This window comes from Festucalex cinctus, chromosome 11 (genome assembly GCF_051991245.1).
Source record: "Festucalex cinctus isolate MCC-2025b chromosome 11, RoL_Fcin_1.0, whole genome shotgun sequence".
Lineage (NCBI taxonomy): Eukaryota > Metazoa > Chordata > Actinopteri > Syngnathiformes > Syngnathidae > Festucalex > Festucalex cinctus.
Window position 1 is genome coordinate 25,773,804 of NC_135421.1, and position 19,813 is coordinate 25,793,616.

The window sequence follows — 19,813 nt, forward strand, 5'->3', positions numbered from 1 at the left end:
TCTTTTAGCCCAAAGTGACTCGACACAGATTGACGCATCTGACGAGTTTACTGGGGGGGGGGGGCGTGCGCGAGCGCGAGCGTGTCCTTGTGTTGACAGAGCGGCGTTGCAGAAAAGGCAATGCGATGCGTCCGCCTGGGTGATGAAGATTCTCCTCAGGAATGCGGCGGCAAGTCAGAAAGTCTGCTTCCACTTGACGCACGCGGGACGGAGCTCACTTTTGCGTTTGTTTTGGGGGCTCGCTTTGTACATGTATTGAATTTGGGGGGGGGGAATATTTGAAGAGTGTCAGCTAGGCTGTCAAGTTTGGAGCACGGAGGATCCATTAAAAGGCGCGCGTCGACTTGATCAACTTCGTGGGCAGTACGAGTGCGTCACTTGTTACTAATTGGAAACTTTTGTACTTTTTATTGTATTTTTTTTAGTGAGGGGGGAAAAGTGCACTTATGGTGTGACCATCTCCAGGGCTGCATGGGCCAGTTGGTGTGGGCGCTGGTGGGGGCGTCTGCCTTCATCACGGTAGTCACCTTGACGGCGGTTTTGTTGAACAGTAAGTCCATTTGGAATCCATCTTCCGAGTTTAATTGAATGATTGCAATGTTGTTGTTTCTGCGTCATACGCATGCGCAGCCGGCGACCTTGATGCCTTCATGTTCTGATGCTTTATTTCGCACTCATTGCGGGCAACCGGTTAAAGATTCAGGCTACTTCGCTGTAAGTTGTTGCTATAGCAACAAATGTTACGTATTTCCCACTTCATGCTAGCTTAATGCTAACTATTTGAACAGAAATGGTCCAGCAACAATTACAGAAAACATAGAAGTTTTTCTTTATGCAAAAAGAGTAATTTAATAGCTTAGTGTTAAAATTGTCTTACGAGATCACGTGATTTTGAGCCGATACCTGAGCATTTTTAGCGTCTTTTTTTTTTTACCAGCACAAACTCAAAAACGTTAATGTGTAATATAAAAAACTGTTCATCCGTCAGAATTTTTTTTTTTATGTGCGCTTCTTTTTTTTTTTTTTTCTCCAATATGTTTTTTAAAGTATTTTTTTGTTATTTGGTGGGCAACCAACAGTTGTTGACAATGATTATGTAAGGTTTATCCATGTTTTTCAAAAATGTATATACTAGCACACCTGTGGCCATAGTGAGGAATGATTAGGCAGTACAGAAAATGTCCACATTTTATTAAAAAATAAAATAAAATAGATTGACCAATGCATATCAAAATGCTTTGATTTGATTTCATCTAATTAAAAGTTTAATATCAAACCGGGCCTTGTATACTTAGATTTTTTGTATGTATACCCTTGTAAGAAAAAGTGTGGACACCCCTGACTTGAAAGTCATGCAGCTGCAGCCCAAACAGCGCCCCCATGTGACGCAAAGATAACAATGCATTTTTTTTCCTTCCCCCTCACTTCATTTTCTTTCAGAATCCGAAGGTCCCAAAAGGCCTTTCACCCTTGAAGACTATTTGAATGAAACAATCACGTGGAGATCCTACAATATGTACTGGATAACAGGTATTGAGATTGAGAACATTTCCAGGTCAGCCCCATGTGTCACAACAAAACCCTGATCAGTGCGTAATTTTACACCTGCAGATACTGAGTATCTACACAAAGCAAGGGACGGGAATATCTTCCGCTACAATGCGCAAACAAAGGAGGAGTCGCTATTCCTGAGCAATTCAACTTTTGTATTATTATTATTATTTCAACAAGAACATTTGTCATCAAACATTGCTGGCTTTTTTGAACATTGTCTGTTTCTTATAGGAAAGCGTGGGCGCCACAGGCTACCTGTTGTCAGGAGATCACACGTATGTTGCGTTAGAAAGCAATTTCAAAAAGGTGAGCCAGCTCACATCTGACTAATGCAGGGGGTGGGTAAAGCACGACTTATCAGGAGACCTATGATGTTTGTTGCATTCATTAAGATGTTTTTTAATTATCAATCTAATTACTTAATTACTAAACTAAATCAGTATTTCTAAAAAAAATACTGTGAACTGTCGGCAATGATTGTTTTGCTTACCACTGGATAGGGATGTAACGAAATCGGCAATATCGTGATATCGCGATATTAAAACTGCCACACTATATCAATGTCGTTATATTCAAAGCAGAACATCTGTTTAAAAAAACGTCAGGTTGATTTCCATTTGTGCAGTTCTAGCACCCTCTGGTGGCTAGTTGTTTAGTGCAGTTTAATTTTCACGAGGCATGTTTTGGCCCTTCTATGTTTCAAATCCACGCCAATGGATGAAGGGGAATATAAGTCAATATGTGGAGGAACTCAAATGTGTGCGCGCATTAGCAAGTGCCTCAATATTAAGTGTTATTAGAGATAGTAGGTTGTTTATATGCATTGCTGTAATGTATAAAAAAATAATAATTGTTTTTTGTTTTTTTAGTATGAGCTGCTTTTTTTACAATATTGTGACCTTTTTTATATCGCCAACCTCCCCACAATATCGTGATAATTATTATATTGTGACGTTCATATCATGATAGTATCGCATCGGGATGTGTGAATAGCGTTAGATCCCTACCACTAGAGGGAGCCAGCATGCTACTAGTTGTTCTGCTCCCTCACTTGCAGACCACAGATTTACCTCCTCAGATAATGCATTATTGGATTATTATTGTTAGCAATAAAAAATAATCATTTGAAAAAAGAGCAACAATTTTACATGTACATGCTATCGTTTAGTAATTGGTGAGTTACAATTATCTATCAAAGAAGCAATCTCAGGGCGCCGCCATTTTGTTTTGACTTCCCAGTGCCCTCGGGCTCGCATTGTGAATGTCACGTGATCAGGGTTATAATTTTTTAATTTTATCGCACTCAAGTAAATCCGCTCGAGGCATTTATTCTGCAAGGGATTTGTCTAAAATCTCACAAATGTTTCCAGAGAGGAAAATATTGATTGTTCATTTTTAAGTTTGCCTTTGATGTTATTCATAAATGCTGAAGAAAAAAAGATTTGAATACCAAAATGTTGCTTAGCTGCAGCCCTTGAATTTTCACTAGTTTATTTATTTATTTATTTATTTATTTTATGTAGTTTTACTTTTCAGAATGGGTTTGATAGTTTTACAAGTTTCCGTTTTATATTCATATAGAAAAAAGGAAGTTACCGAGCGTTGCAATGTGAAATCTATAGAAAATAATCCATCAATATGCTCATTATATAATAATTACTGTTTACAATTCACCAGCAATGGAGACACTCGTACACAGCATCTTACAGCATCTTCAACGTGATCAGTTCGTGAGTAGCCATCTTTTATTGTGCCAAGAAATAAATGCTTGCATTGCTTTGTAATCATAATGAAGCATAACATACAGTAGTCTTTTGGTATGTTGGGCTTTTGGTTGAAATTAGTATGAACCTAAAATGTACCTCTGAGTTGTTTAAATATGCATAGCCAACTGGTAAGTGTTTGCAGCTGATTTTTTATTTTTTTTTTTAATTTACAAGAACATCCCATTCTATGCCTTTCTGTGACTGATTGATTGACTGATTGAGAATTTTGCCATTCAGCTTGATATTGCAAATACTCTTTAATTTTTTAAATTATATATATATATATATATATATATAATTAATTTATATTATTTATTATGATTTTTTAAGGTCCTCTTCCCATCTATTTTCTTTTAACAAACAAGCAATAAATTAATCTGTATTATAATAAATTCTATCAGATGTATTATACGTGAATGCTTTTATAGGTTCGACTTACCCTAAAGATAAAATGGCTGGATAGAGCAAAAGTAACAAATTCCACTTGATGTTTGACTGCAGCGCATTTCTTGAAAATGAAAAAGCGGCGCTGCCGACGACGGTGCAGTACATGAGCTGGGCGCCGGTGGGAAACAAAATGGTGAGTTTGCGCCTTCACCTCCCGACTTTTGTGGGTGCGCGAAGCGACTTCAGCAACAAACTGTTCGCGCGTGCGTTTCTTCCGCGTGTTGTTGTCGTTGCAGGCTTACGTGCACAACTACAACATCTTTTACAAAAGTAACGTCATGGAAGAAGCTGTACAAGTGACCAGCAATGGGAAGAAGGATCAGATCCTGAATGGAGTGCCCGACTGGGTGTATGAGGGTGAGGAACGTTCAGCACTTCCGATTTTGTGCTGAATCTTGATATCTGTATTTTTTTTTTTTTTGTCAGCAGATTACATTGAAAATTTCAGATCTAAAACCAATTCACACAAAATGTTCTCATTTTTTTGATGAAAAAACAATTCACGCATAATTACAGTGGCTACTTTGACACCATGCTACGAGCTAGCTAGTAAGTTAGCCAGCATTAGTTAGCAGTAAGATTAGCATTAAAGCGTTAAATTGCTGTTATGTTATATAGTTATGTTAGTTTACTTTCATTAATAAATTTAATATAATTATCATATATCATTTCCTTTTCTTTTTAACCTTACACTGTGAATCCACTTCCTGTCTGTCCCCATGTGTTTGTGCATGCTGCTCTCGCAAGCTGCAGATTTGAAAGGGGGTGTGTCACAGTGACAGATTAGCAGAGACAAGATCTTACAAAATTATCATTTTCGTCTCGTTTTTTTTTTTATGTGTGTGTAAATGCAGAGGAGGTGTTTGCCTCAAATGGTGCTTTGTGGTGGTCTCCATCGGGACAACACTTGGCCTACGTGGAGTTTAATGTGGCCCAAGTTGAAAAAGTGAACTTTTCCTGGTTCGGGGAAGGGCAGTACCCCGAAACTGTGGCCATTCCATACCCAAAGGTGCGCTGGCGCGCTCTCACCTAAGAATATCACGCTTCATTTTTTTGGAATGTCGCTAATTAATGTGCCATTTCTTGCAGATGGGCACAAAACTGACCAAGGTCAAACTGTTTGTGGTTAATATGAACGAGAAATCCCTCGCCGCAAAACTGATCCCGCCCCCTGGAAAACTTCAAACCAGGTCTGTATCTTCCGACTTGAGGAGCGGCGGTCGCTCTGGCGTGATTTCATTTCTTGTCTCCTTGTGTTCAGCGATCACATTTTGAGCTCGGTCACCTGGGTGACCGACGAGCGCATCGCGGTGCAGTGGCTCACCAGGAAGCAGAATTACGTGCTGGTGCAGATTTACGACTTCGATGGAAGCAACTGGAAAAGTTCGCAGGTCACATTTGCGTTCCCGTCACAAGATGTGATTTGAAGATGATTTCATTCTGAGTAAATCCAACTTTTGTCTCCGTTCTGTGTAGAAATTTGAGCAAATAATGACAAATGGCTGGATTGGACGTGTAAGTTTTACGAGTAGCATAACAGTAACTATTGTGCAGACTGAGGTAAAAACTTGTTTTGTTTTGTTTTTCGCCCATTGCAGTATGGACCGTCACCGCTTTTCTTTGCAGAAGATAATCTCAGTTTCTACAAAGTGCAAAGTCACACCAAGAATGACTACAAACATATTCATCTCATCAACAATGTAAGCAATGTCTGTGGTTTTCACCATCTGCTTTGATTTTGAGAGTTAGGAAATTATAAAAAAAAAAAAAAAAAAAAAAAGACTGGCCGCTTCAGACAGTTCCTACAACAAAAAAATTCTACAACAGCTCTCCATTTTTGGGGGGTTTTAAGTATTTAGTTTTTTAATGAAGTCAAAAAAAAGTCACCTAAGTATTGTATAGTAAACTACAACTCTCAAACAACCGACCTTCCTTCTAAACAAATGTTAAAAGAAAGAAAAAAAAAAAAAAGCAATACAAAATTTAAAAAAAATAAAAAACAGGATGCTCATGCCCATAAGGGGATACTTGAACCATATAGACATTTTTAGCAGTAAGAAGTTAATATTTTATATCGAATTAATTTGATAACTTATTTTTCATGTACAATTAATACCGTTTAAAAATACATTTTTCCACTTGCTGAAAATGGCATCGTGTGTGCTCAGAAACCAAAACCAAAGGACAGAATAAATCCTTGTTTTCACGTGAGCGAGCAGTCTACGTTTTATAGATGTTGACCTGACTTGAGCCATCTTATAAAGGGCGTGGCCACATCGAATACTTCTGGCGATTGGGAAGTCATCTACATAACCAAGCTGACCAACGAGGCCATGTGAGTTGAGATTTCCATTCAGTTACCTGTGCATCATTAAAGGGGGAAAAAAGTAACCTCCTTTTTCACAGATATTTTGTCAGTAATAAAGACGGTAAGCCTGGGAGGAGACATGTTTACAGGTAAGCGATTTCCTTTATTTTTAAATCAAGTGAACCTCTTCCCGTGTCGGTTCATTCGTTGCGTTTGTATCAGGTTGGAGATCGGAGCCAAAAAGCTCGAGTGCCTCACCTGCAAACTTGACCCCAAGTGTGAGAACTCGGCGGCTTACTTCAGCACCGACGCCTCGTTTTACCGCCTGGACTGTTACGGTCAGTGACGCGCGTTTGACACGTACCGTCACCTGTTGCGTGCAGATGCTGCGGTCTGTGAACAACAGCGTGGATTTCTGACACTTTTTTTTTTTGTTTGTTTTTTTTTCCCCAATCTGATCTAAGCCTCAGTGTGTGTGCGTGTGTGTGTGATCAGGTCCGGATTTGCCCAAGTTCTGGCTCGTTGCCAATACATATGAAAACCCAGGTGCAAAACCATGTACGTATACGCACGCGCACGTCTACCAGCCGCATGCTCATTGGCAGATCAGCCATTACAAATGAATCACATTGGGTTCACTCTTTTTTTTTTTTTTTTTTTGCATCAACATCACAAATATGTCAGGATAATGCAACAAAATAACAATTACGTACGTGAAACGGGTTAACAAGAAAGTCAATATTTTGTGGGAGTGAAAATAAGATGACTTTAATGCCCCTGAACCAGAAAAAAAATATTTCGCATCTCGTTTAGAATATTTTTTCAAATGAGTTTTCATTCTTGTCTATATAAAAAATTACAATATTAAACACTAATCGTTACCACTGGGGAATGTTGGGAATGCACATGAACCAATCCATGTCCAAATCGCTAATAAACTTAATTGGAGCAAACACACGGCTTGTTCTTTTGCTAATATACACGTAAATATCTTTTGTCTGAGTAGCTAGCTGCTATGTACCCTGTCTAACTTTTCATTGTTCTTTGTAGTGCGTACCATTCTTGAAGAAAACAAAGAAATTGGGGGAATTCTCAGTCAGTTGCAAATGCCAAAAGCTGAGTACAACTCTGTCAAAATGAAAATAGAGTCTCGAGAGTTTGGTAAGATGATCCCCAATTTGGTGATCAATCAAAGTCACTGAGAGGCGGAACATTTTTTGATCTTTTTTTTTTCCACCCCTCATAACAGCCCTCTGGTATGAGGAGCTGCACCCGCCTAATTTTCGTCAATCCAGAAGCTACCCTCTTCTCCTTGACGTGTAAGTGGACAAAATGGCTCTGACGTGGATCCAAAAAAAAAAAAAAAAGGGATTTTGACCGACGGCGTTGCGCCGCCGTGCAGGTACGGCGGGCCCGGTAGTCAGAGGGTGGACAATCGTTTCAAGCTGAGCTGGAGCACCTTCCTGGCCAGTACCCACGGGGTCATCGTCGTCAGGTTTGACGGAAGAGGAAGCGGTTACCAAGGCGACAAGGTCATGCACTCCATCTATCGGCGTCTAGGAACGTTTGAGGTGGAGGATCAGATCATGATCGTCAGGTAAAAAAAAAAAAAAAAAACACGACTTGTGACTGGAGTCCAAACTCACTGCAAACTCACTTGTTTTGTTTTTTTAGGCATTTTGCCGCCAAGCGTTATGTCGACAAAGACCGGATTGCCATTTGGGGTTGGGTAAGTTCAACACGAAATTTTACCTGGTTTTAGTTCGTTTTTTTTTTTTTTGGCTTACTTTCCCTCATTGATTTTCAGTCTTACGGCGGTTACGTTACCGCGATGGCGCTGGGTGCTGGAACTGGTCTTTTCAAGTGTGGAATTGCAGTTGCCCCAGTCGTCAAGTGGCAATATTATGGTGGGTATATAACATACAGTATTTCTACAGTATCTCACAAAAAGCCATTAACTCGTTTGCTCCCATTAACGTGTAAAAACTTTTTTTTTTGTTTTATGTGTCCCAAAGACGTATTTATACGTTTTTTTGTTTTGTTTTTTTTTATGCTAAAGCATACAGAAGGCTTTGATGCAGCCTCTCAATTGCAAAGAACGGTTGCAGAAATTGTAGTTATTACACAAACGGCCAGCAGGTGGCAGCAGAGCAAAGGAGATCAACCAGGGCCATGTAGAAAAAAAGCTAAATTACAATTTTGAATAGATTTGTGAAAACTGATGAAACTTAGCTCTCTTCTAATGCTAATTGCTGCGAAACGAAAACAGATAGAAACATACTTTTTTTCCTGATGAAAGAAGAGACTTTAATCTTTCTTTTGATAGGTTCCATGCTTTTATAGCAAAATAACACAATATTCTGTGGGCCTAGCAAAATCAGTCAAAATCCAGTGAAACAGCCGGGAGCGAACGGGATTGCTTCGCCACCCCAAACCAGATGCATTTTTTTTTTTTTTTTTTTTTTCTTCCATAAAGAAAGTGAATGGTGCCAATTGGGCTGAACTGCTGTTGGACATCTGCTGATTGGTGCAGGGTGCCAACTTGCGTCTGCCACTTTGCTTGGCAGAGCACTCATTTTCCATTCGAGGAACACCTGTTTTGTGTGCTGTGTCGTATTTGACGTTGCAACAGTATGGAGTTAAGGTTGACATTTTGGGCAAGTTTCCTGGTAATCATGTCTAAAAATTAGTTGCCATATTTAGCACTCAAATGATAATGAAAACAAAAATAAGGAAATGAAATGTTTTTTAAAGGGGACTATAACTTCTTGACACTACTAGTCTAAAAATGTTATTCTGGTTAATATTTTAGTAGCAGCGAAATCCAGCAACTTTTATCACTATCAGAAGGCGGCCATTTTGCCCCTTGCTGTCAAGTGAAAATGATATCAAAATTGCTCAGATGGCACCAACCAATCACAGCTCCAGTTCCAGAAAACAGGTGCGCTGTGATTGGTCATTGCCTGAACCCTGAGCAGCTGTGATGTCATCTTCAGTCGACAGCAAGTGTCAAAATTCACAAGTGGGACTTCCGAGTTAAAGTTCCCGTAGACACTTCCTGATTTGAACTCGGAAAACTCCGACTTTCCGACCATCCTCGAATGCAGCATTAGTTCACCTAATGTAAAACCTACTCTGGTCGATTTGCATTTGTTGTGTCAGCGATGCGTGCATGTTTTTGGCGAGAAGTTCCGAATTAACATTGACCGTTCTGCCCACAGATGCCGTGTACACTGAACGCTACATGGGCACACTCGCTGACAATAAAATTGGTTATGAGGTAAAAAAATGATGTGAAATGTGAATGTACTGGTTATCCCGCCGGGATTATGACTCACTCCGACTAAAAGATGGAAAAATTCTGGTAGAAAATAAGACGGTGTGCTAGTTTATACTGGTGTCAATGTTGTTTTAATTTAACAGAATTCCTCAGTATTAAGACGAGCAAAGAACTTCAAGAAGGGTCCAAAGTTTCTGCTTATCCAAGGCACAGCGGACGGTGAGTTGATCTGATCTTGTTTTTTGACAACATCCCTTGCGAGGCTCTCGGATCTGAGTAAATGGACTCTTGTTTACCGGGACGGAAAATGGACGAGCAAATAACATCATCCGTGTGTTTCCCGTAGACAATGTCCACTTGCAGCACGCTGCGCAGCTCACCAGTGCTCTGACCAGTGAGCAGGTGATCTTCGAGTCCATGGTAAATATTCGCATGCAGGGAAATGGTGGCGCCGATGAGGTCATATTGACCTCGTCAATGTTTGGTTTCATGAATGAATGGAAGCGGATGGATGGAAAAGTGGCGAAAGCTGTTTCTTTTCTCGCTGGTCTGCAAATGACGGCGTTCGTTCCTTGTTGTGGTTTCAGTGGTACGTGGACAAGGACCACGCTCTGACTGGCGTCCGGCGTCACGTGTACACCCGCATGACTCAATTCCTACAGCAATGTCTCGTTGATGACCAAAAATGAGAAGAATGCATATATTTGGAACATTCTGTTGACTAATGTACATTTTACACGCTTGTTTGTGAGGATTGTTTTGTGATTTTACATTTTGAATAAATGAAATTTTAAGACTCGGTGACTTCGAGTTATTGAAGTGATGATTATCATGATTATGGATTAGTGCCGACATTTTCTTTTTCAAGAAAGTTATGAAAAAAAAATTCTATTGTGGCATTTAGCAAAAGGAAATAATTAGGCTTTGTGTGATTGAGATTTGAGTTAAAAATGATCAGCGATTTGATCTGAGGGAAGATTGGTGGCGTCCATTGAAATGCATTGGGAAGAAAAATAAATCCTAAAAACTGGTACAAAAATGCTAAAACCAAATAATGACCTCCTCCCCCAAAAATTATTTGAAAATATTATAAAAATGAAGAAAAGAAAAAAAAAAGCCCACTGTCTTGTGAAACCTGGAGTGAACAAGATTGTTGTAATGTTTTATTCCACAATGATGACCATTCAGTTATCGCTGATTTTTCATAAAATATGTGCCAATTCGCTCCAGCCAATCAGATTTGAGTAACGTTTTGAAAAAATTTTGCTAATCCTGACCTAAAACGGGAGAATTTTCATTTGATTTCATAACATCTCCTCCTGCTTTGTGGATTTAGCCTTGACTTTAGTAATACGAGCCCGAAGGCGCTTTTCCGCCACTTTTGGTCAACAGCAGAGGGCAACATAATGCCAAAATGGCAACCCTGAGATTAATCTGCTTAATGGGCTCTTGCTCTTGCTCGACTACTTTTTTTTTTTTGTTTCCTGTCTTTCATGATTGGACAAACATCTTGAAGTATGTTGCATTACGATGACACAATGCGCTTACCTAAATAATATGAACATGATTGTAATTCTTGACAGCGAAACAACGCATTTTGAGGTCCAAATAAATGACACGCGAGTATCGGAGCTTTTTCCTGACCTCTTATTGCTCCTGTGATGTTTGCTGGAGTCAAATAGATCCAATGAGACAGAAGCTGATTAATGGACCGAGCGTGAAAGCGAGGATGTTGAGGTTCCAGTGACGGAGGAGTCACCTGGGAGAGTGCGCCTGCTCTCCGCTATATAAGACCGAGCGCACCAAGAATCGGCCATGAAACGCATCAGGACGCCGCAAGAAGAAGGAGGCCTGCCTGCCATCCCCGCAACTATTAAAACCCCGTCACACATTAAGACCACTGGTGAGACTTATGTCGTTTATATCAATGGGTTTGGTGGGGTTTTGTTTTTTGTTTTTTTAACCTGTGAGTTCTCTTGTGACAGAAGCCTGAAGGATGGAACACGCTCACTTTTTGGCCGGACTCCTGCTCCTCATCATCATCCAAAGCAGCTGGCAGGTGCCTGACCACGACACAAACGCAATGTAAGGACCACTCAAATTGCACTCAATTCAATTTCAACTTCTTCGACATTAAAAATGTTGACTTTTAAAGACATTTTATTCAATCTATTGTAGATAATATAAAATCGTATGACAGATAATACTATCATTATTACTTAATGTAACATCTTGTCGATATATATATTTTTTTAACTGGAGTAATTTAAATGTGTAAATTTGCGCTTACATTAATTGATACTATATACACAATGCTACCAGTATACAAATAACATACTTTTACCATTCTATGTAAATGTACAGTAACTGTTTTCCTTATAGATGTTGTACTTCAGTCATTGGCTGATACAAGTCACATGATATCTAAATTAAGATTGAAATTGAGATTGGTTTATTTGAAAGGAAACAGTGCGGTTTCACAAAACACATGATGAAACATGGTTTAAAAAGCCAGAATTAGCCCAATGGCTAGTTTTCATCTGTAGTCCTCTAATCATCATGTAACGGAAACATTAAAAGAGAGAGAGGACCATTTAAATGGTCATGTTGTACAATAAATATTAAATATTTAACAGGTACTTAACTTGTTTTTGCTGTTTTTTCCATCTGAATAAAAGATGTACAATTATTAATATCAAGAAATATCAAGAACATTTCAGTGTAAAATACCACCTAAGTTGAGTTAATTGCTTGATCTTCCTTTTTCAAGGCTCTTGAGTGAGAACTCCATTTCGAGTGGACCTGTGGAGCCTTCCAGCATGAAGAGACATTCCGAGGGAACGTTTTCCAACGACTACAGTAAATATCTGGAAACGAGAAGAGCTCAAGACTTTGTTCAGTGGCTCAAGAATTCAAAACGAAACGGGTGAGTGTCGTCTTTGCAACATGTGCGACAGTTGCCATGTTGTAAGAGGAATGTTTGTGACCAAATTTAAATCAGGATTGGAATTTTCCAGACCTTCCCGAGGCAGAATTTGTTAGTAAATTCCGTACCACAACATCCCTACATTAGGTGAAGTCCAAGTTATGCCTATTCAAATGTATGCATGTTTTTTAATAGCATTAATGGAACTTTTAATTATTTTTTAAGGTCTTTATACACACATAAAAATATTTAGAGAGGCAAGCGCAATAGATAATACTTTTTTTTTCTAGTGTAACAATGTTCAGTCTGTTTCACATTATGTTTTACTGTTTTATTCAAACTAACAAACTTATTTGACACTTTTAATAAAAAACGTCAAAAATATGTACATTATAAAAAAGAACCTACAGCCTCATGTTTTCAACAAAAACGTTTGTTCTTCGTTCTAATTTAGACCGTCTCACATTAAAGTGTGCTGCCACCTGGTGGTCGATAGTGGAATTACATCCAATACAAACAAGCATTAAACCAAAAGTTTAAGTAACTGTACAAAAAAGAAGTAAAATAGAGGCACTGTGAACCTTGAAACTGCGATGTACAGATGTTTCCAGATGGATCTACTGCGTATATGTATTTTTATGAAAACAACTTAAGGTTTATTTCCTCCTGAATGTTTTTAACCTTCACAAGTGCATTGTCAAATCCTGAGTAAAGGGTAACTTTGACTTACTAAGACTACTAATAAGTTTACTGAATTATGGAAACTAGAACCTATTTACCGTCATCCGGGCGTCTGATGTCACATCAGACCAAATCTACATTTTTTTTCCTAAGTGAAAATTGGAAGGTCAGTTGAGTGACGGTGTGTGGTCATGTTTAGCAGAAGTGTAATTCGGCGCCACGCAGACGGCACCTACACCAGCGACATGAGCGCCTACCTGCAGGACCAGGCAGCCAAGGAGTTCGTGAGCTGGCTCAAGGCCGGCCGAGGCAGACGGCAGTAGACGCCGACGCGACGACGTCGCGCCCCGCCAAACTGACTCTGTGCAATCATTAAATGTTTCACAAAGTGTACCAACGTTTTCCCTTGGTGGTCTTATTATTATTATTATTATTATTATTATTATCATTATTATTTGTCATGATTTACAAATGGGGTAAGGAGTGATCCTGTCAGTGAAATGTCGGATTCGCTCATGCTCAAATATTTTATTGTATCTTTCCCACCTACAAAACAGATTGAGTTCAATATCTGTTGTGCAGATTTTTTTTTCAAGTATGTTATGCTGATTATACAGATAAATACAATGTATATGAAAAAAAAAAGTAGTGCTTTGCTGCCATCTTGTGGCATCTTGCTGTCAAGGAATTATGTTCAATTGAGTTGAGGAGCTCCGTCTCATGGCATCTCAGTGCCAAAAGAACGACGTTGAAGTAAGTTGGAACTTGGCGCCATCTTGTGGCTTCTTGGTGCAAAGGAACCAGGTTCACATGCGGTGGAGCGTCTATATGAGACAAGGCAAATCCCTGGTTAGTATAAAAGTAGTGATTTGGTTTCTTGTGGAATTTATAGGCATTTACAAACCTTTTTGTGGGGTCAAGGATATTTATACGAGGTAGGTAGGACTCGTTGAATGCATTAGGTACATTTTACTATTTTTTTTTTTAAGAATAAAAACATCAAAATATAAATATTTTTCATTACAGACAGCAATTGTAACTTTTATATAAATGGACATGCATCTTTTCTTCCAACGTTTACATGAATTGTGATAAAATCACACAATCAGTTGACAGGATGATGACGCGTTTTCAGCATTTGTCACTGGGACGTCAGGAAAGGCAAAGAAAAGCGAAATCCTGTCAATCATCTCCCAACTGGCCGGCCAACAAGCGGCAGGTCGTCACACTCCAGCGCCTGCTCGGAAATAATAACGTGCGTGATGCCATTTGGGACGCGTCGCCGCTTTAGCTGTCATCTGAAAGCTTGTTGAACATCTGCCGCACCGCAGTCATAATTTCTATTAATAGGCCAATTAGAATAACGATAGCAACTCGAAACAATGCAACAGGTGTTTTTTGTGAACTAAGGCTACAATTTCAGCGAATAATAGTAGATAATTTATTAATAGGAGGCTTATTGTACTCATTTTATCTATGATGTATAAGACAATTGTTCAAATTGTCCTTCTGCCATAAAACTCAACTCTTCCATTTCTTCACAGGTGCTAAAGGATGGACAATTGGCAGGATTTGAATGGATTTTTAACTGCAAATTCGACAAAATTGTATTCAATCCTATACTGTGCGAAATGAGTCATTTTTTAAAAAAAGGAATCCTTTTTGGGGGGGCTAAAAGCCCATCCAGTAAGCACATGAAATCTGATTTTTGTGAGATGGATTGAACCCGGTCGGTAATGTTTTTCATATTGCATTTGGACAGGATATCTCAGTGTGAAGCGCTTCAGACAGTTTGCTTTTGACTGTCCATTAAATCATTCTACAACATGCTCACTTGATTAGAACTTTTGCACTCCAGGTCTATTTTGCTTTTATGGGATTGTTTCTCAAATTATTGAAAATAAGGGAGAGAGCGGGGATCGAACCCGGTACCACCGGTACAGGGGTTAGGGCTGTGTAAGGTGATGTGTACACTGATGTGGACACTTCTTGAAATCCAAAATCGGATGGTTTGCTCAGGTGCACCCCCAGCCTTCACCCCTCCCCCATGATCAGATACTTCTTTCTTTTAGTTATGAATTTATTTTTTTATTTTATTTTTTTTAATGGGTATTACTTTCAATTCCCACATACACATCCTGGTAGTCCGCTATGTAATCTAAGAATACAACGTTAACATCTCACGAACAAGTCAACCCTATTCCCACCCTGAATGTAGTTACTCCAGTCATCCAAAGGAGGGCAGTATTGCATCGTATGTCAGTTGCTTCTCCCTTTTCCTCTTGTCTAAACTTTCACCACGACTTTGATCATGAAGTGAAAGCTTTATTTAAAGCGAAAGTTACAACTGTAACTACGGTTCTATGAGTCCCGGACGACCGCCAGAAGGCGGTGCTTTAAGCACTGAATGTTCCTTTCGCGCATGCGCAGTTCGAGTAATGCATACCAAATTAGTCACCTGTGACCCCTTGGTGACCCTAGAAGGGTATAAGTTCCGGTGTCACCCAAGGTTCGTTTCCTACGGAATCTTCTCGCGTGAACACGAGGATTCCGAGCGACAGGACGCCCTGGCGGTCGTCCGGGACTCATAGAACCGTAGTTACAGTTGTAACTTTCGTTCTATTTCGTCCCTCCCGACCGCCAGAAGGCGGTGCTTTAAGCACTGAATGACTAATACCGGCGTAGTCGCGAGGGATCTCAGACACAAACCTCACTGAGAAGCCCCAGCAGGACCCAAGATCACGCCAAGCGGATGGGGAGAGGCGACATCCACGCTATAAAACCTGGAGAAGGTGCAAGGCGTCGCCCATGAGGCAGCAGCACAGATATCCTCCAGGGAAACACCCCTCAGGGCGGCCCAAGACGTGGCAACGCTCCTGGTGGAGTGACAGCGCACCCCTGACGGCAGGGGGCGGCCAGACAGCAGGTAGGAATGGCGAATGGCATCCCCGACCCAGTGAGACAAGCGTTGCTTGGAGAGAGCGGAGCCCTTGGTAGGACCACCATAACAAACAAAAAGCTGGGCAGACGTACGAATGCCCGCCGTAGCGTCGATGTAACACTGCAAGGCTCTCACCGGACACAAGAGCTCCGGCCTGTCCCCGCCATCAGCAGGAGTGGGTACATAACGTTTAAGCCGTAGAGGCTGGTTAGAACGAGAGCCAGACAACACCTTGGGAATGAAGGCAGTGTTCGGCCACAGAGTGACGCCGGCGCCATCCGGGTGCCATCGCAGGCATTCAGGGCTAACCGATAAAGCGTGTAGGTCGCTGACGCGCTTGGCGGAGGCAACGGCGAGCAAGAGTGCAGTCTTGCGCGACACCCATAGAAGGTCCGCCCCCGCCAGGGGCTCGAAGGGAGGCCTGCACAGGCCGTCCAGCACCAACTGCAGATCCCACGCCGGAACCCGAGGAGCCGGGCGGGGACAAAGACGCAGAGCCCCTCTGAGGAACAAGGACACCAGCTCATGGCGCCCCACGGAGCCGCCATCAGCACCAACATGCCGGGCAGAAATAGCTGCCACATACACCTTCAGAGTCGACTGAGACCTGCCCTTATCCAGGAGGGACTGCAAGAAATCCAGGATGGTGGGGATGGAACACGAAACAGGGTCCACCCCGCGTTCTCCGCACCACGTCACAAACAATTTCCACCTGTTGGCATACTGTTGCCGAGTGGACGGTGCCCTCGCATTAAGAATGGTCCGCGTGACAGACTCTGTACAGCCGGTCAGCAGCGGTTGGGGCCCCTCAGTGGCCAAACACATACGCGAAGGCGCCGAGGGTCGGGATGCCAACCCCGACCTCCCTGTTGAGACAACAGGTCCTCCCTGTCGGGGAGACGCCACGGCTCGCCGGAGCACAGTTGACGGAGCAGGGGGAACCACGTCCGGGCCGGCCAGAAGGGGGCCATCAGCAACAGCGTGTGCCCCTCCTGAAGAACTCTCTGAAGCCTCAGCCATATCAGAGGGAGCGGCGGAAAGGCGTAGAGAAGGCACTCCGGCCACGGCTGCGCCAGAGCATCCAGACCCAGAGGGCTGGTGGCCTCGCTCAGGGAAAACCAAAGTGGGCAGTGGGTTGAGTCCTCGGAGGCAAAGAGATCGACCTCCGCCGTGCCGAAGCTGCTCCAAATCATGCGCACCACCTCTGGGTGGAGGCGCCACTCTCCCGGAGGAGGACCCCGACGGGAGAGAGAGTCCGCGAGCTGGTTCCGAACCCCCGGCAGATAGGTGGCCCGTAGACTGGCCAGACGGGGAGCAGCCCACCTGAGAAGGTGCTGGGAGGTCTCCAACAGAGGGGCGGACCTGACGCCGCCCTGACGGTTTATTTGAAACACGGTCGTGGTGTTGTCCGACCGTATGAGCACATGCCGTCCGCTCAGGTATGGCAAGAAGTGCATGAGTGCCAAGTACACCGCCCGAAGCTCCAGCACATTGATGTGATCGACCCTGTCGCGCACAGACCAACTTCCCTGAGCCGTCCTGTGCTGCCAGACAGCACCCCAGCCCGTGAGGCTGGCATCCGTGGTGATTGTTTCGCGGCGGGCCGGGGCCACACCCAGCGGGACTCCGCTCAATAGAAAAGCCCTCTCCCTCCAAGGTGCCAGGGCGAGGAGGCACCGACGGGACACCCTGAGCCTCCGGTGGCGGTGCCACTTGGCATCCAAGTGGAAGCCGTTCAGCCACCTCTGTAGTGGGCGCAGTGTCAGCAGACCCAATGGGACCACAGCCGTCATGGACGTCAGCTTGCCCAAAAGCCGCAAGCAGGCGACGTAAGGCAACAGCCTGCCCCCTCGAAAGAGCGCAAGGAGGCGAAGAACATCGTCGACTCGGTGAGGAGATGGGTGGGCTCTCATAACCGTGGTGTCCAACGTCACACCAATGAAGTCCGTCCGCTGAGAGGGGACCAGAGAGGACTTGGGCAAATTGACCCTGATACCCAACCGGGCCACATGAGACAGGAGATCGGAGGTGTCCTGGATCACCTGAGCCCGCGACGGCGCGCAGAGGAGCCAGTCGTCGAGGTACGGCAGCACCTTCATGCCCACAGACTGCAGGGGCGCCAGAGCAGCCTCCACAAACCGAGTGAAGACCCGCGGAGCGAGGGAGCACCGGTCTTCTTTGGGACAAGGAAGTATGTCGAGTAGAAGCCCCCGGGCTGTGCCAGGGGGTCCACGGCCTCGATCGCGTCCTTGGCCAGGAGGGCGGACAGCTCCTGGTCCAGAGCTGAGGCTTTTGCCGGGTCGGCGATGAGTCACCCTGACCCGCCAGGAAGCAGGAGGCCGGCGTCGGAACTGCAGCTCGTACCCGTGGGTCAAGATGGAGACCACCCATGGGTCCGAGGCACGAGCAGGCCAGTAACTGAGCTGCTGGTGGGAAAAATGTCCGACGGCCGGCCCCAAGGCCACAGTCCCTGGCCCTCCGGCCCCTAGGGGCCCGAGAGGGACGGTGGGTGGGGCCTGCAGCCCGTGGTTGCCCTGAAGGCAAGCGGGCAGAGGAGTGAAAGTCCCCAGTGGGCCTCTGCGGGGGTCGCCGGGTGCCATAAGCCTCGGCAGGCCGGGGCTGAGGAAAGCGATGAAAAGCAGAGCGTGCCCCAGGCCTACCCTGTTGGGGAGGCAGGGTCCTATTGAGGCAGGAAAGCTGCTTCCTGGTCTTATGAGCCTTAACCGTCCTTTCCAGTACACCCACAGCGGCAGAACCAAAAAGCTCCCCCGGCTCCACAGGAACACCACGGAGGGCCCTCCTAGAGGCCTCCGACAAGGGGGACTGCGCTAGCCACACCTGGCGGCGCGCCTGCACTAGGAAGGACATGAGTCGGCCGTGTTCCCTAGTCATGAGGGCAAAAGCCTGGAGGGCTGCATCACTGAAGGACACAGCAGCCTCCACGCCGTCCGCTTGCAGGGATGTAGAGAGAGCAAGCATGAGGTAAGCCAAAGAGTTCCCAATGCGACCAGCACGTGCACCAGCGCCATAGGCCCGTGTGAGAAGGTCGTCAGTCACACGACATTGGGGTCGAGGACATCGCACAGATGGCCGAAGGGTCTCCTCCGGGGACACAATGAGGGACGCGACAGCTGGCTCCACAGCAGGCATCCGGTCCAAGCCAACACTAGCAGCATCGTGCATCGATGCTAAATCACGGCCACCAGCCGAAGGGCGGGAGAGAGCCCCAGGATCCCTCCAGCAAGCATGCAGTTCCCGCAGATAGTCCTCAGATGCGGGGACAGAAAAGGCCGAGGAAGGGCGCCTGCGCCGGAAGAAAGCGCTCTCAGACGCCGATTGAGCCTGTGGAGGCACCTCCAAATGCAGGAGGTCCAAGGCATTGCGCAGGACAGCCCGTATAGAACCATCCCCCGCCTCACTGGACGAACTCTGAGCGGACGCTGGAGAGTTTGGTCCCAAAACCACAGACCCCGGGTCACGGTCGTCGTCATGAAAAAAGGAAGCCGAAGCTGCCAAGGAAATGGCGTCCTCCTCAGGAGGAAGCACTGGCATGGGCGGGGTGGATGGTCGCGGCATGGGCAGGGCAGGTGGTCCCGGCCCCCCCGTAAGTGTGGGAGGGTGACGGTCCTGCAGAAGAGATCTCACCTCTGCCAGTTCAGCCTGAAGGTGCCCAACCTCCGAAGCGAGTCGTCGCTGCGCCGCCCTTTTCCTGGGGGGGGCATGTACAGCAGAGGACACACCGAGACGTTTCCGGCGCCTCGGTTGGGAGGACGACAGATGACCCAGTGGACTGGGGTCACTGACACCAGGACTGCAGGCCCGGCCATCACCGGCACGGTCAGAAACAAGACACCTCGGGCAGCGATCGTCCAGGACATCGGAGGCCTCAAAGAGGATACCACAGTCCACG

At 44.4% G+C, this 19,813-nt stretch overlaps 2 protein-coding genes across 4 annotated transcripts; both read left to right on the forward strand.

Annotated features, from left to right (window-relative positions):
* Window positions 1–57: 57 nt before the first annotated feature.
* Window positions 58–10,154, forward strand: fap (fibroblast activation protein, alpha). The gene is made up of 26 exons (XM_077535990.1): window positions 58–332; window positions 426–550; window positions 1,441–1,530; window positions 1,612–1,706; window positions 1,786–1,860; window positions 3,232–3,284; window positions 3,822–3,900; window positions 4,004–4,124; window positions 4,622–4,776; window positions 4,857–4,957; window positions 5,029–5,158; window positions 5,244–5,282; window positions 5,366–5,467; window positions 6,032–6,102; window positions 6,174–6,224; window positions 6,298–6,413; window positions 6,571–6,633; window positions 7,126–7,236; window positions 7,325–7,394; window positions 7,478–7,672; window positions 7,750–7,804; window positions 7,883–7,982; window positions 9,297–9,355; window positions 9,499–9,574; window positions 9,702–9,775; window positions 9,943–10,154. Exons 2-26 carry the CDS (start codon window positions 472–474, stop codon window positions 10,042–10,044), a joined length of 2,262 nt encoding a protein of 753 aa, XP_077392116.1. The 5' UTR covers window positions 58–332; window positions 426–471; the 3' UTR covers window positions 10,045–10,154.
* A 162-nt stretch (window positions 10,155–10,316) lies between these two features.
* gcgb (glucagon b) lies at window positions 10,317–13,355 on the forward strand. 3 transcript variants are annotated; one of them, XM_077535991.1, is made up of 4 exons: window positions 10,317–11,258; window positions 11,341–11,440; window positions 12,126–12,281; window positions 13,162–13,355. In XM_077535991.1, the coding sequence occupies exons 2-4, from the start codon at window positions 11,352–11,354 to the stop codon at window positions 13,283–13,285; spliced, it is 369 nt and encodes a 122-aa protein (XP_077392117.1). In that variant the 5' UTR covers window positions 10,317–11,258; window positions 11,341–11,351; the 3' UTR covers window positions 13,286–13,355. The 3 variants fall into 3 exon arrangements, with proteins under 3 accessions (XP_077392117.1, XP_077392120.1, XP_077392119.1); XM_077535994.1 differs by having other exon boundaries at window positions 13,165–13,355; XM_077535993.1 differs by having other exon boundaries at window positions 11,344–11,440.
* Window positions 13,356–19,813: the final 6,458 nt, after the last annotated feature.